Raw genomic sequence first — 16,502 nt, 5'->3', positions numbered from 1 at the left:
CAGTAGTGAGACCCACATGGCCACAGGTAAGAAAGCTGGGTCCATTCACTCCCCAGCCACCTAGTGCCTGGCAAAGAGAGCTAATGAAGGCTCTGGAGCCAGACTGACAGTTTAAAAACAAAACAAAAGCCCTACCACTCACTAGAGCTGTGTGACCATAGGCATTCTAGTTGAGGTGTCTCACCTGTTTTGTCAGCCATCAAGTGGAGTAACAGAAGCAACTCCATGGAACCCTTGTGAACAATCCGGTAATGTGTGTCAAAGACTTAGCATTAGCAGGCAGATATTCCTGTTACCTGTGACTTTTGTAAGAGGCCATAACTTTCAGTTACAAAACCTTAGAAGAATCCTGGAGACCATCTCCAGGCCATCCGCACTTGCTCCCTTTCCCCGACAGCGCATGCCTTCCTGATGGGTGCCACCCCCCACATCCTCACCACCACCCTCGTGCCCAGGTTCCACGAGCAGCTTCCGTCCATCAATTGCTTCCTTTCTAGGCCGTGTTACTTCCAGGTTCTCCGCAACACAATTTACAGATGGGTGGCTCTCTCTGAGAACTTGAGAGGAGTTTTGCTCTTGGTGACACACATGGTGTTTACAGCTTAGGGGGAGTCCCTACAACCCGGGTGATCCGCTCAGAATAAAACAAAGTGGTAGCACAACTAGAATGTGGTTTCCATGGGAAAATTCACTGCAAATCCAGCCCAGAAACTGTCCCAGATTCAACAAACTTGGAAAACGTGGCCCAGTCCCAAGAGCTGGAGATAGAAAATTTAAAGGGGAAGGGATGCCTGTGAATCCACAGTTATCAAGAAAATAACAAACTTGGGGCACTTGGGCGACTCGGCAGGTTAAAACCCTGTCTTCCGTTCAGGTCATGATCTCAGGGTCCTGGGAGGCCCCTGATCAGCGGGGAGCCTGCTTCCCCCTCTGTCTTCGCCTGCAACTCTGCCTACTTGTGATCTCTTTGTCAAATAAATAAATAAAATCTTTTTTTTTTTTAAGAATTTATTTATTTGGGGCACCTGGGTGGCTCAGTGGGTTAAAGCCTCTGCCTTCGGCTCAGGTCATGATCCCAGGGTCTGGGGATTGAGCCCTGCATTGGGCTCTCTGCTAGGCAGGGAGCCTGCTTCCTCCTCTCTCTGCCTGCCTACTTGTGATATCGCTCTCTCTCTCTGTCAAATAAATAAATAATAAATAAATAAAAGCTCTGTCCAATAATAAATAATAAATAAATCAAATAAATTTTAAAAACAAACAAAGGGGCACCTGGGTGGCTCAGTCAGTTAAGGCCTCTGCCTTTGGCTCAGGTCGTGATACCAGGGTCCTTGGATCGAGCCCCACATCGGGCTCTCTACTCAGCAGGGAGCCTGCTTCCCCCTCTCTCTGCCTGCCTCTCTGCCTAGTTGTGATCTCTGTCAAATAAATAAAATCTTGGGGTGCTGGGGTGGCTCAGTGGGTTAAAGCCTCTGCCTGTGGCTCTCACATCATGATCCCAGGGTCCTGGGATGGAGCCCTGCATCAGGCTCTCTGCTCAGCGGAGAGCCTGCTTCCTCCTCTCTCTTCCTGCCTCTCTACTTGTGATCTCTCTCTCTCTCTCTCTGTCTCTCTCTGTCAGATAAATAAATAAAATCTTTAAAAAAAAAAAAACAAAAAAACTTTACATAATAATGAGGGGCACCTGGCTGCCTCAGTCAGTGGGGCAGGTAGCTCTTGATCTCAGAGTTGTGAGCTCAAGCCCCACCCTGGGTGTAGAGATTTCTTAAAAGAGGAACTGGTTAGGGGAGACTGGGTGGCACAGAGAAGGGGTCCACTTTCGGTGTTGGCTCAGGTCTCAGAGTCATGAGATGGGGCCCCGCATCAGGTTCTGTGCTCAGTGAGCTGTCTGCTGAGATTCTCTCTTCCTCTCCCCTTCCCACTCATGCCCTCTAAAATAAATAGATCAATCTTAAAAACACAGAGAGAGGGCACCTGGGTGGCTCAGTCAGTTGAGGATCTTCCCTCTGTTCAGATCATGACTCCAGGGTCCTGGGATCCAGCCCCACATTAGGGCTCCCCACTCAGTGGGAAGCCTGTTTCTCCCTCGGCCTCTACCTGCTTCCATTTGTGGGCTCTCTCTGTCAAATAAAGAAAAATCTTGGGACGCCTGGGTGGCTCAGTTGGTTAAGCAGCTGCCTTCTGCTCAGGCCATGATCCCAGCATCCTGGGATCGAGTCCCACACCGGGCTCCTTGCTCCTCAGGGAGCCTGCTTCTCCCTCTGACTCTGCCTACCACTCTGTCTGTGCTCGCTCTTGCTCTCTCTCTCTCTCTGACAAATAAATAAATAAAATATTTTAAAAAAAAAAAAGAAAAAGAAAAATTAATTAAAAGAGAGAAAGAAATAAAGGTCATAAAAAGAAATGGCAGACAGTAACAAAACGTTTTGTGACACACTGTAGAGGTATGAATGGAAAAGCCTCCATCTATCTGTCCAGGAGTGGTGAAGGCAAGGAGAAATCTTACCATGTTCAGCCACTATTCTGGATGCTTCTTATGGGGGTCTCTGGACCTTGGCATGATTGACATTTGGAACCAGGTAATTCTTTGTTGGGGAGCGGGGTCCTAGACACGGTAGGATGCTACGCAGCACCCCTGGCCTCTTCCCACTAGAAGGCAGTAGTACCATCTATAGTTGTTACAGCCCAAATAAATGTCACTGCCACATGTCCCCAGGGTGCAAAAATCACCCCAGCTCAGAATCACTGCTTTAACGCATTAGGGCACAATCATCACAATGAACAGTTGAGGGCCTATCAGGGGCCAGACGCCCTGCAAGCCACTTGCACGTGTGAGCTCACACCAGCAGCAACCATCCAAAGAGGGATGTAGGCCCATTTCATCATGAGAAAACGTAAGGTCACCCAGCTAGAACTGAAACCCAGTTTTACACCAACCCCAATCCCACGCTTTCTATGACACAATTCTGCTTCCCAAGGTGAAAAAGAAGAAAAAGGGAGGAGGGGAGAAGAAGGATTGAGGTCTGCTGGAGCGGCAGGCAGCCAGGAGACGGCTGGGAGAGGGCATACCCAGGCAGAGAGATTATATGACAAAAGCAGAGTGCGGGCATCCTGGGAGGGAAGGTGGCATATCTGTTTCAGTCTTCCGACCGTGTCACCCCCTACGGACATGTTAAGCCGGCTCCCATTTTCAGTTCAGCTTAGGGATCGATCAGCATTGAAAGGCCTCCGTTGTTGGTGAAACCATCCTAGGGAGGGCTGTGTTGGGATCCCAAAGTCCGGGTCATTTCTGTCCTGATTTCCCTCTCCCTACCCAACCATCTCGTCTCCCCTCACGCCCAGCTACACCCTTGGTTGTGTTTAAGGGTGAAAGAAGTGCGAATACTCTACAACTAGTTCGGGACTCGGACTGGCTCTAACGACAGCATCATTTGCTGAAAGCCAGAGACCTGACACTAGTGCGTTCTCTTCAGTCAGGTCAACGTCAACCCTCTGCACAAGGGTTTAGTCAGATCCCCTGGGTCACTGAGGCTAATTGAGGCATCAGGCCACCAAAAGAGAGACTAGCAATCAACTAGGCTCCAGCCTTTTTTAAGAAAGAATTGTTCTTACCAAAGAAAGGAGGTAACACTTCCATGAGACAGGACCTTTATGGTTACAATGCACAGTCAAAAAACTGGGGAGTGGTTGCTAAGCAGAACCACCCAGTGTTTTCTGGGGACAAGGAGCCTCCTTTGCCTCCCCAACAGCAGCCAGACCGGGCCTCTGGACTCCACGAGGAGTGTGACCACCATATCTCCTAGATAAGGACCAAACAGAGCAGAGGGTCCCAGTGCTCAGCTCACAAGCCCTGCAGAAAACAGGAAAAGCACATCAGTTGGGCTCAGAGCTTGGGGGCAGTCATCAAACAGGCATTCCCTGTCCCATGAGGTGTACATGTCCTGGATATTCCAAGCGGACAGTCCTGAGTTTTCTTCATCTGCGACTCAGGCATTAAGTCCCACATCCACCCCCTGCCTTCACACACCCCTTCTCCATGCAACAACCCTGGATGCATGATCAGGCACTCACCCAAGTAGTCGTCCATCAGAGAGCCAATAGCAAACTGCAGGAGGGAAGGCAGAAAGGAAATAAAGCCTGAGCAAGCCCGGGACTAGCCTCTAACCCCCAGCCCCAGGGCTTCTGCCCAGCCGTCCCCTCTTCCTTGTAGAAGAGCACAAAACCCCCCAGGAACCCTCGGTGGTAAGAAATCAACAGTTCCCACCTCTGCCTGGCACAGGCAAGAGGGCAGGCAAGAGACTCACAATGTCATTCTTGTCCACACGGGTCCCCACAATCTTCAAGCGGATCTCATCGTCCTGCTGAATCACAATGTCCTAGAGAAGAGGGAACAGGATACTCAGATATGGAACCCCCCCTTCCCCCGTCCCCCGTACTCCTCCCACAAAGCCAAAATCCCTCCGAGGGCTCATTTCTCCTTCCTCCCTCTCATGGGCTGCCTCCCCACCCACCTCATCCATTGTCTTGTAACACGGTGGGTTGGAGTTGGGGTCGAACTCCATCTCTGATGGGATGGACTGAAAGGAAAGCAAGACTGGTCAGCGCTTTCCACAGGTGCTTCCAGAGATGATCAGGACTGGCATCTCTCCTCCTTAGCACCCCCAGCATGCCCAGACTTACATGTCGGGAGATGAAGCAGGACATAGGTCCAATTTCTGTGAAGAGCCCCACCTAGAAGGACAACGAGTCTTTGAGGCTTTGTCTTTTATCCCCCAACTCTTGTAAGCTTCCCAGCTTTATCTGACTCCAATAATCTTCACGTTTTAAGGGCACCTGGGTGGCTCAGTGGGTTAAACCTCTGCCTTGGGCTCAGGTCATGATCTCGGGGTCCTGGGATCGAGCCCCGCATCTGGCTTTCTGCTCAGCGGGGAGCCTGCTTCCCCCTCTCTCTCTGCCTGCCTCTCTACGTACTTGTGATCTCTGCCAAATAAATAAAAAATCTTAAAAAAAAAAAACTTCATATTTTGAAACCACTCTGAATGGTATCATCTGCTTTCATGTCTCTCCTCTGCCAAGATTCCATTGTAAGTGAAACCAATACAGGCCAATCAAGGCCCAAGACCTGGGACTCATCAGTCCACAACTTGAACACTTGGGGATCACATGACCTTGGGGATCACATGACCTCCACACGGAGGCTTCTATAAAAAGGAATAAAAGCACACGCCTCAGTCGTCCTAAGGTTTTGCGCTGGACCTGGCCCAAGTAAGTACTCAATCAATGGAGGCTGCCGCTGGTTACTACTCATTCTGACTTATAGGACCCCGAGCGAGGCAGCACTGAGATTACTGTACCATTTGACAGGTGAGGAAACTGGAAGCACAGAGTGACTTAGCCAAGGACACAGAGTGAGCAAGAGTAGTTGAGACCCCTCTCCCATCTTCTAAGCAGCCCCCCAACTGCCTCGGCTCTGTATGGTCTCACCTTGTTGACCTGAGTGACAACAGCATCCACAACCTCCCCTTTAAAGGGCCGGAAGACAATGGCCTTGTACTTCACCGGATAAAGAACAAATCCTCGGCCTGGCTGGATCACACCAGCGCCAATATTGTCAATGGTGGTGACAGCGATTACAAAGCCATACCTGTAAGGGAAAAAGAAAGGCACTGTGTGGACAAGAGCCTCTAAAACCATCTGCAACAAGACGGTGGGCATGGGGGTTAGGGGACAGCACACATGGAAGGAGATGGCACCCCTGCCCGCAGAACTTAATGCTGGAGAGAAGACACAATACCAATCAGTATCTACAATGCCAAACGCTGCTCTCATAATTTCACAATAAATATCCAAGGAGGCTGTTGTCCTTGAGCCAAGAGACCTCAACCTTGGGGATGCCTCAATCACCTAAGAAAAACTTACTAAAACACAGATTCCCAGGCCTGTCCTCAGTCTTGATGCTGTCTGGATGAGATGAGGTTCAGGAACTTGCATGTGCATTTTTTAAAAAAGATTTTATTTATTTATTTGAGAGAGAGAGAATGAGGTAGGAGGAGGGGGAAGGAGACTCCCCACTGAGCATGGAGCCCCACATGCAGCTCCATCCCAGGACCCTGAGTTCAAGACCTGAGCCCAAGTCTGACACCTAACCTACTGAGCCACCAGGCCCCCTGCCTGTGTTTATTCCCAGGCCCAAGTACCCACAGCCCAGGGCTCATCCCAGCGCATTCACATCACCATGTGAGAGGCCCTTCTCTGCAGAGCCCAGAGATGTGCCGTGCCAGGCCCTTTGGTCCTGTGGGATAGAAAAAACCAGAAGAGGGGCGTCTGGGTGGCTCAGTCTTTAAGCATGGCTCAGGTCATGATCCCAAGGTGCTGTGAGCCCCATGGGCGATGGCCTCATTCTATCTTCTTGCCTGCGTTGTCCCCGGGCCCAGCCCAGAACCTAGCACACAGCAGGAGCTTTAAAAATGTTTGTGGCATCAACGAAACGACCACTCTCTGCTTAAGGAAGACAGTTTTATGATCCAACTTTGCAGACAGCGCCGCGGGAACCCACAGCAGGACGCAAGTGCCTGCGTGGGGTGCCTGAGAGGGTGAGAGGGTTCCTCAGGGTAGGTAGCAGGTCCTTGCGGACCTATAGGAGTTGGGGAGACGCTGCAAGCACCGGGCGACGCGGCACGAAGGGCGCGGCACTCACTTGCCGGTGCAAGTCCCCTCCACCTCCGTGAAGAGCTTCTGCTTTACGGTGTTGAGCAGGTTGGGGCCGAAGTAGCGCGGGTGCAGCAGGATCTCGTGCTCCAGGGAGATCTGAGGGAAAAGTGGGATGGAGACCAAGTAAGGCGCTGTAGGGACATGGGGTCAGGAGCAACTCCTCGACCCGGCGCCCGCTTAGCTCTCCCTCTCAACCCTGCCCTCGCCGCCACCCGGTGCTTCGCTTACGTGATAGAACATCTTCCCGGCGGGGACCGATCAGCGACTAAACCCACACCCGCCTAAGCAGACGCTCCTCCCGCCCAACCGGAAACACACTTAGCCTCCCCGAACGGGCTTCCGGGCCTGCCCCAGAGAACTGGGCGGGACTCTGCCCCCTCCGTGGACCCAATTGGACATCGCTATCGTAGGCGGGGATTCCGTGGACCCCGCCCCCTTTCGCCACGCCCACCAGCGGTCCAACCTCTGGGTTCACAAGTTCACAGTGTCTGCCCTAGAGTGGATGTTAAGTAAGTATTTTTTTTAGGGGTGCCTGGGGGGCTCAGTGGGTTAAAGCCTCTGCGTTCAGCTCGGGTCATGATCCCTGAGTCCTAGGATCGAGCCGCATCGGGCTCTGTGCTCAGCGGGGAGCCTGCTTCCCCCTCTCTCTGCCTGCCTCTCTGCCCGCTTGTGATCTATGTCTGTCAAATAAACTCTTAAAAAAGAAAACCCAAAATAAGTATTTTTTATTTTGTTTTATTTTATTTATTTATTTATTTGTTTATTTATCAGAAAGAGAGAGAACAAGCAGGGGCAGCGGCAGGTAGATGGAGAAGCAAGGAGCCCCAGGTGGGACTGGATGCCATGACCCTGGGACAGGGATCCCAGCCGAAGGCGGGCACTTAACGACTGAGCCACCCAACCGCCCCAGATAAATACTTTCAAACGGAATTACTAGCTAATAAAAGACAACATGAATAAAGCACTTTAGCAAAATGCATTCCTATAGCAAATATTTGAAGGCTGCTTTCATGCAGTAACCATAGTAAGTAGCTGTCAAAAAACAGCAGCCCCACCAGACAAGCTTTACCAATGAGGGCCCAGGCCCAGAGGGTTGATGTCACTTGAGGATCACTCAGGGGCGGGATTCAAATTCTCGAAGTCCGACCCCAAGACTCTTGCATATTTGGGCATTCCAGATTTTCTTGCAGGCGTTTGTTCAGCAAATGTGGAGTACCCACTCCTTGCCTGCAGGTCAAACGAAGCAGCCAAAATCAGAGCCCAGAAAGCAGCGCTCTCTCCGGATGTGAGAAACCAGGTCCCCTTTTCCCTCCCCCAACACACACACACACACACACACACACACACCAGGGGCTTAAAGAATTGATGAGCCTTTGTCAGTTCCTTCAACTCTGCCCACTTTTTTGTAGACAGTCCCTTTATTTTTATTTATTTATTTTTAAAGATTTTATTTATTTATTTGACAGAGAGAAATCACAAGTAGATGGAGAGGCAGGCAGAGAGAGAGAGAGGGAAGCAGGCTCTCTGCTGAGCAGAGAGCCCGATGCGGGACTCGATCCCAGGACTCTGAGATCATGACCTGAGCCGAAGGCAGTGGCTTAACCCACTGAGCCACCCAGGCGCCCCTATTTTTTTTTTTAAGATTTTTTTTTTTTTTTTAATCAGAGAGAGAGAGGGAGAGAGAGCGAGCACGGGCAGACAGAATGGCAGGTAGAGGCAGAGGGAGAAGCAGGCTCCCTGCGAGCAAGGATCCCGATGTGGGACTCGATCCCAGGACGCTGGGATCATGACCTGAGCCAAAGGCAGCTGCCCAACCAACTGAGCCACCCAGGCATCCCTAGACAGTCCCTTTATTAAACTCACTTCAATTAACCAGAGTAAGCATACCATCTGTTCCCTGCTGAGACCCTGACTGATTAAAGGGCAATGCAGAAAAAGGGAGAAGCCACCAGACACACAGACCCCTGAGAAAGGCTTAACAAGAGCCTCAGGTTCTAGAGCCAGGACAATCCTTGTACCCTTGAACCAATGCCCAGCACCTAAGCTTTTTTACGTTGTAAATGGGTCTGACCCACACTCCTGCAACAACAGAAACTTCTGCTTCCTCAGAGGGTTCATACACCAGTTCCCATGGACATTGCCCAAAAATTGTTGAGCCCATCAGTCTGCCACTCAGACTCCATGGATCCCCTTCGGAGGATCGGGCAATGAAGCAGATGAATGGGCCTCAGCAGTCCTAATTTCTCTTTCCAGCGAGCCTCTCCTCAAAAGCAACTTTTGTTTTGTTTTGTTTATTTAAATTCAATTATTTAACATACAGTGTATTACTGGTTTCAGTGGTAGAGGTCAGTGATTCATCAGTCTCATATAATACCCAGTGCTCATCACATCACATGCCCTCCTTAATGCCCATCACCCAGTTACCCCATCCCCCACCCCTCCAGAAACCCTCAATTTGTCTCCTAGAGGTAAGAGTCTCTAACGGTTTGTCTCCCTCTCTGATTTTGTCTTGTTTTATTTTTTCCTCTTTCCCTATGATCCTTTTGTTTTGTTTCTTAAATCTCACATATGAGCGAGATCATGTGATAATTGTCTTCCTCTTATTGACTTATTTTGGTTGGCATAATACCTTCTAATTCCAACCACATCCTTGCAAATGGCAAGGTTTCAATTTTTTGATGGCTGAGTAGTATTCCATTGTGTGTGTGTGTGTGTGTGTGTGTGTGTATACACATATATATTTACCACATCTTTTTTTTTTAATATTTTATTGTTTTTGACAGACAGAGATCACAAGTAGGCAGAGAGGTAGGCAGAGAGAGAGGGGGAAGCAGGCTCCCTGATGAGCAGAGAGCCTGTTGTAGAGCTCGATCCCAGGAACCTGAGATCATGACCTGAGCCAAAGGCAGAGGCTTTAATCTACTGAGCCCCCCAGGTGCCCCAGCACCACGTCTTCTTTATCCATTCATCTGTTCCTGGACATCTGGGTTCTTTCCATAGTTTGGCTATTGTGGACCCCTCAAAGGCAAACTTAAGGACAATGGGGTGCTGGAACAAGCTACAAGAGCTTTTTTTTTTTTTTTGGCATGCAGCAAAGCAAGGTTTATTGAGCAATATCAAAGTGGTAGTACAACCTTCCCGAGGGGGAAGGGGACCCATAGACGTTGCCACCAGTTTCTAAGTCTAGGGGTTTGTATGAGCTTATTGGCTGTGTTCATCTGATTAACCCTCTGTGCCTGTCATCCAATCAGGCTTTTGTCACCTGTCCTATGGGGAAGAGTGGAGGGCTCCTTCCAGAGCCGTGTAAAATCCTTTAAAGAGTGGTTTCCTCTTAAGGTAGGGGCGGGGGGCCTTGTTCCTGCCTGCCTGCTTTGCAATTATCCTTCATCATTCCCTCCTCTAAAGAGGTAACCCTAACTACTGTCAGGGAAAAAGGGTGACGACCGATCAAAGCTACTTCCCGCTGGTCAGGGGCATGGATGGGACAGTAGTCAGGGCTCCTCTCATCAGGATCTGTCACGGGGTCCCCTGCAGGTGTCTAGTTTGATCTCCACGTGAGGCTCCTTCTGAACCACCACCATTTGGAGTTCAACGACCTTTATTCTGGAAGATCTAAAGTGGGTCAGGGCATTTAGGAGGCAAGGCCAAATGCACAATGCAAGAGCGAGTACAGCCAGGGGTCCAGCAAGAAATAGAGCATGTTTTCGTGAACTCCCCACATGCTGTGAGGAGACAGCAGGCGAAAGGAAAAAGACTTATCTGTGTCTTCTTGCTTCAAGACTAGTTTGAGGTCCTCTTTAGGTTCACAGAAGGATTTTGGTTCCTTGTTGTTAGGCTCCACTGGGGACCAGTGTTTGACCAGGAATGATGGATCTGGAACAGTGGCTCTAGGCTTCACTTAGCTATCGGAGTTGCTGAAACCCGTGTGTGTGGGCCTTCCCAGACCAGCTCTTATCAGGCACTTGGTCCCCAGGGTGAAATGGGACAAGTCAGTTATTTGGGGGCTGGGAGTTAGGAAGCTCTTTCCAAGAGGGATGAAATGAGGAAAGCCCAAAACCTCGGATACTCCCTCTGTTACCACTCTGAAGGGACTGCGGGAGTCCAAACTGATGTGATGGGAAAGATACAAAGCGAAGGTCAAGCAAAGCTTTATTTTGTGCCAGCACCGAGAATCAAACGGTCGGGGCTGTCTCTTAAGGAGAGAGCCATGACCCCCTGCTTCACAGACTAGCTTTTTTTTTTTTTTTTAAGATTTTATTTATTTATTTATTTATTTGACAGAGATCACAATTAGGCAGAGAGGCAGGCAGAGAGAGAGGAGGAAGCAGGCTCCCTGCTGAGCAGAGAGCCTGATGTGGGACTCCATCCCAGGACCCTGAGATCATGATCGGAGCAGAAGGCAGAGGCTTCAACCCACTGAGCCACCCAGGCACCCCCACAGACTAGCTATTATAGAGCAAAGGCCATGTGGTTGAGCCTGGCCAATGAGATTGTCTTCACCTGGCAGGACTTGTCCTTGCATTCTGGGCTGTTATCTCTACCTGACCTGACCGGTCCTTGTATTTGGGCTCTGTTATCAGCGACTGGTCTACCATATTTTACTGGTTTCCCAGACTTGCTTTTAAGTAAGTTCTCCTGGGAGGTGGGCAGGGTCAGTTTAAGTTTTACTGCATAAACAACAAAATGGCTGTTTAACCGAGATGGAGTCGATCTGGCTAAGTAGGTCCCTACCCAAACCAAGGCATTTACAAGTGCCTTTCTCACTTCCAAGCATTTTTTTTTTTTTAAGAGACAGTACACGTGTTTGATAGGGGGTGGGGGCTCGAACATACAACCCCAAGATCAAGTTGCATACTCTGCCGACTGAGCCGCCAAGTGCCCCGAGCCAGTTCTTACTATTTGAGAAATTTTGCAAGCAAGCTGTTAAATACAGCCTTTATTAAACATTTAATGCTGTTTATTATTATAACTTACAATTAGATTAATTGTACTTTAAAAAAAAAAAGGCGGGGGTGCCTGGGTGGCACAGTTAGTTAAGTGTCCAACTCTTGGTTTTGGCTTAGATCATGATCTCATTGTTGTGAGATCAAGCCTCCTGTAGGGCTCCCCGCTCAGCATGGAGTCTACTTGAGATTCTCACTCCCTCTCCCCCATCCCTCCCCTTCATGCTCTCTATCATGAACAAATGAATTAATATATATATATTTTTTAAAGGCAGAGGTGATTTTTTTTGTTTTTTTTTGTTTGTTTGTTTTGTTTTGTTTGTTTCTATTTTTGGACTGTTGATGAGGTTGGTGGGGTCCAGAGTTGATGTCCAGAAAAGAATTCTTGAGATGTCTTAGGTGCAAAAAAAGTGGCTTTATTAAAGCACAGGGGACAGAACCGCTGGGCAGAAAGAGCTGCCACTGATAGGTTTGGACTGTGAGGAACAACAGATTACAACCTTGAATTGGGGGCAAGTAAAGATAAGGGAAATTCTAAAAGGACTTTCATATGCTAAAGAAGCCTCAGGATCCTGGAAGAATGTTATAATCTGCCTATTTAAAGTATTTGTCAGTGGGCTGCAATTTATAAGGACATTTAATTTTTTTAAGATTTTTATTTATTTATTTGACAGACAGAGATCACAAGTAGGCAGAGAGACAGGCAGAGAGAGAAGGGGAAGCAGGCCCCCCGCCGAGCAGAGAGCCCCATGTGGGCTCAATGCAGGGCTCAATCCCAGGATCCTGGAACCACGACCAGAGCCAAAGGCAGAGGCTTTAACCCACTGAGCCACGGAGGCGCCCAATAAGGACATTTAATTTTATCTATATTTCTTTCTGCCTTTGTTTCTCACATCAGAGTTACAGATGAAGCAAGTTTGGCAATGCACTGATAACTGTTGAAGCTGGATGATCGGTAATATTGGTGTTTTTTTTTTTAAAGATTTTATTTATTTATTTGACAGAGATCATAAGTAGTCGGAGAGGCAGGCAGAGAGAGAGGGGAGGAAGCAGGCTCCCTGCTGAGCAGAGAGCCTGATGGGGGACTCCATCCCAGGACCCGGAGATCATAACCTGAGCCGAAAGCAGAGGCTTTAACCCACTGAGCCACCCAGGCGCCCCTAATATTGGTTTCTTACATGTCTCCTTCTAATTGTGTTGGATATTGTTCATAATAAAAAGTTAGGGAAAAAAACCCAAAGGTGACTATGATAATTGTAATTTATAATAAGAAATTGTTGGGTCCCCCCAAAATTGGGTACCCCAATAATGGGTCCGTGATTAAAGGAGACTGATACAAAGTGAAGGTCAAGCAAAGCTTTATTTCGCGCCAAGCATCAGGAAACAGCCCCGACCGTCAAACAGACGGGTCGGGGCTGCCCCTCCCTGCTTTCCAGACTAACTTTTATAGAGCAAAGTCCATGTGGTTGGGCCTGACGACACACAGGCGGCCAATGAGATTATAACACACACAGGAAACTCCACAGTGATGCTAGGTGACAAGCTGAATTACAATTTACCCTAGTAGACATTTGAACCAGCCGATCACACCTTGGTAAGGATTGGCGCCAAAAGGCTCCCAAAGGGCGGGGCCCATACTCCTTGGTAGCTAGAAGACAGTATGTGCCCCCACTGATTGAATACCTCCACCAGGCCTGACCCACCCTTGTACTTAGACTTCCTTACGTGGGACTGGTTTCCCGGACTTGCTTTTTTTTTTTTTTTTTTTTTTAAATTTTATTTATTCCTTTGACAGAGACAGATCAGAAGTAGGCAGAGAGGAGGGCAGAGAGAGGAGGAAGCAGGCTCCCTGCCGAGCAGAGAGCCTGATGCGGGACTCAATCCCATGACCCTGAGATCATGACCTGAGCTGAAGGCAGAGGCTTTAACCCACTGAGCCACCCAGGCACCCCCCCCCCCCGACTTCCTTTTAAGTAAATTCCCCTGGCGGGGGGCAGGGTCAATTTAAGTTTTATAACAAAATGGCAGTTCAACCAGGGTGGGGCTGCTCTGGCGGAATAGGCCCTTACAAAATACATTTTCGGTCTTCTCTGTTCCTGGCCCAGAGCTCCTATTTTAGTATATGTGCTGCCGAAGCAAGCACTGGCCCTGAGCTCCTAAAAGACTTAGAGTTTCCTAAGTGATAACGGCGTTAAAAGTTGTCTTCTTGATATTCATAACAAACCCCTCTCAAACCCAAGTTTATGTTAATGAGATAACATCTGAAAATCACCTTATAATAGGGACTGGGTGCTGGGGGAACCAACCTGATGACTGAAAGGTTGGATCTTTCTGTCTCAACCCCCTGACCTCCAGGGAAAGGAGAGGGGCTGGAGGTTGAATCCTTGACCTTTGGCCAACAAGTTCATCCATGGTGTGTGTGTACTGAGGCCTCCACAAAAACCGAAAAGGTTGGAGTTCAGGTAGCTTCTAAGATCAGCAAATACCTGAAGACATTGATTGAGAAGTGCCCTAAAAGAGAGCTTAGAAGTTCCATACCCTTTTCCCATACCCCATACCTTGCCCTATGCAACTCTTCCTGAGTTCTATATTGTTTTATAATAAACCTGACATCTAGTAAGTGCAATGTATCTTTGTGTTTCATGAGCCACTCTAACACATTGACTAAACCCAAGAAAGAGTCTTTGGAGAATGTATAGCCAGTAGGTGAGCTCAGGTGACAATGTGGACTTCCAGTTGGCATCTACAGGGGGCAGGGGGGCGGAGACAGGGAACATTCTTACTGAACTGAGCCCTTAACCTGTGGAACCCCATATTATTACCATGTAGATGGTTGAACTGAATTGTAGAACACTCAGCTGGTATTTGAGAATTACTTGATATGCATGTGTTTGGGGGAAACAAACACTGTATTTAGAGTCAGAAATATTAATAGATACTTACTACTCATCAGTTCCTGGGCCTGGGGTGCCTGGCTAGTTCAGTTGGTAGAGTGTATGACTCTTTTTTTTTTTTTTTAAGATTTTATTTATTTATTTGACAGAGAGAGATCACAAGTAGGCAGAGAGGCAGGCAGAGAGGGAGAAAGGGAAGCAGGCCCCCTGCTGAGCAGAGAGCCTGATGTGGGACTCGATCCCAGGACCCTGAGACCATGACCTGAGCCGAAGGCAGCAGCTTAACCCACTGAGCCACCCAGGCACCCGAGCATATGACTCTTAATCTTGGGGTTATAAGTTCAAGCACCATGTTGGGCAGAGAGATTTCTTTCTTTCTTTCTTAAAGATTTTCTTTATTTATTTGACAAAGATCACAAGTAGGCAGAGAGGTAGGCAGAGAGAGAGGGGGAAGCAGGCTCCCTGCTGAGCAGAGAGCCCGATGCAGGGCTTGATCCCAGAACCCTGGGATCATGACAGGAGCCCAAGGCAGAGGCTTTAACCCACTGAGCCACCCAGGCTCCCCTGGGTAGAGAAATTTCTTTAAAGAGTACAACAAAATCTTAAAAAAAAAAACCCTCATCTCTTCCTAGTTATTTTCCCACAGTTTACTATTATCAATGCTCTTGCGTTAATTTACACCTATTGTGTCTGTGTGGTAAAATATGGTAAAATACTATAATTGCATACGCAGGCTAAATCCAGTTGCTCTGATATCTTCACCAGCACTTGACACCATCAGCAAGGCTTCTTTATTTAGCTATTCTAGTGAACGCGTAGTAGTAGCTCATTGTAGTTTTAATTTTCACTTCCCTAATGACTAATGATGTCGAACATTTTTCTTTAAAGATTTTATTTATTTATTTGACAGAGAGAGATCACAAGAAGGCAGAGAGGCAGGCAGAGAGAGAGAGAGGAGGAAGCAGGCTCCCCGCTGAGCACAGAGCCCCATGCGGGACTCAATCCCAGGACCCTGAGATCATGACCCGAGCCAAAGGCAGAGGCTTAACCCACTGAGCCACCCAGGCGCCCTGTCGAACATTTTTTATGCACTTACTTGCCAAGACTGATGTATCCAAGACTCAAATCTAATGTCTCTCCCCTTTTTGTAACCCAATGGTTTCCCAGGGTAAAAGAGGGCTGTAGCCTCCATCTTGACCTCAAACTTTCTAGTTGGGGTCTTCATTCCAGCACGTCTCTTGGCTCAAGCGGAAGACCCTGAGGGCAAAGCATCCCTTGATGGAAACCAAAACCACCCCTTCCTGCATTAGGGACTCTCCAGAGCCCGCAAAACCGCACCCATGATTGCCGGCAAGACAGTGATCCCTTTGACCTTCTCCGCCTACCTCCCCTGACCCACCTGCCTTTGTCTGGCATTTTCCTTATAGAAATGTGGGAGTATTTTCAGTCCTTTGGAGACAGTCTACAGTCTTTGAGATGGTAAGCTTCTGTCTTCCCCAGTGTTAGCCTCCTTGAAACTCCTTTCTTACTTCACCACCTCTTGTTTCTCTGCCTTTGGGTTTTGTCAGCAAAGACTGGCTGAACCTGGTCTATCTCTGAGCTCCCCAGGCCTGGGCTGGCCTTGATACATTCTCCCCAAGCCCTGATCCCTTTGCTTCCAAAGCCTCCGGATCAGAGAGAGACAAGCTAGGAAGGAAGAGAACAGCAATGGCTACCAACCAGCTGGACTGAGATTTGGCACATGAAGAAAGTCTGTTGGAAGATTCAGTTATCATTTGCTATCTCTCTCTCTCTCTCTCTCTTTTTTAAAGATTTTATTTATTTATTTGACACAGAGAGAGAGAGAGATCACAAGTAGGCAGACAGGCCGGCAAAGAGAGAGGGAGAAGCGGGCTCCCTGCTGAGCAGAGAGCCCGATGTGGGGCTTGATCCCAGGACCCTGAGCCAAAGGCAGAAG

At 48.6% G+C, this 16,502-nt stretch overlaps 1 protein-coding gene across 1 annotated transcript; it reads right to left on the bottom strand.

The window, feature by feature from the left end:
* Positions 1–3,628: 3,628 nt before the first annotated feature.
* On the bottom strand, positions 3,629–7,062 carry POLR2G (RNA polymerase II subunit G). The gene is made up of 8 exons (XM_059144861.1): positions 6,937–7,062; positions 6,695–6,804; positions 5,482–5,641; positions 4,678–4,728; positions 4,509–4,574; positions 4,302–4,373; positions 4,069–4,102; positions 3,629–3,847 (listed from the first exon to the last, which is right to left on the bottom strand). Exons 1-8 carry the CDS (start codon positions 6,946–6,948, stop codon positions 3,834–3,836), a joined length of 519 nt encoding a protein of 172 aa, XP_059000844.1. The 5' UTR covers positions 6,949–7,062; the 3' UTR covers positions 3,629–3,833.
* Positions 7,063–16,502: the final 9,440 nt, after the last annotated feature.

The sequence above is a fragment of the Mustela lutreola genome, chromosome 1 (assembly GCF_030435805.1).
Source record: "Mustela lutreola isolate mMusLut2 chromosome 1, mMusLut2.pri, whole genome shotgun sequence".
NCBI classification, from domain to species: Eukaryota; Metazoa; Chordata; class Mammalia; order Carnivora; family Mustelidae; genus Mustela; species Mustela lutreola.
The sequence above is the reverse complement of the archived record's forward strand: the minus strand, read 5'-3'. Positions and strand labels throughout refer to the sequence as shown.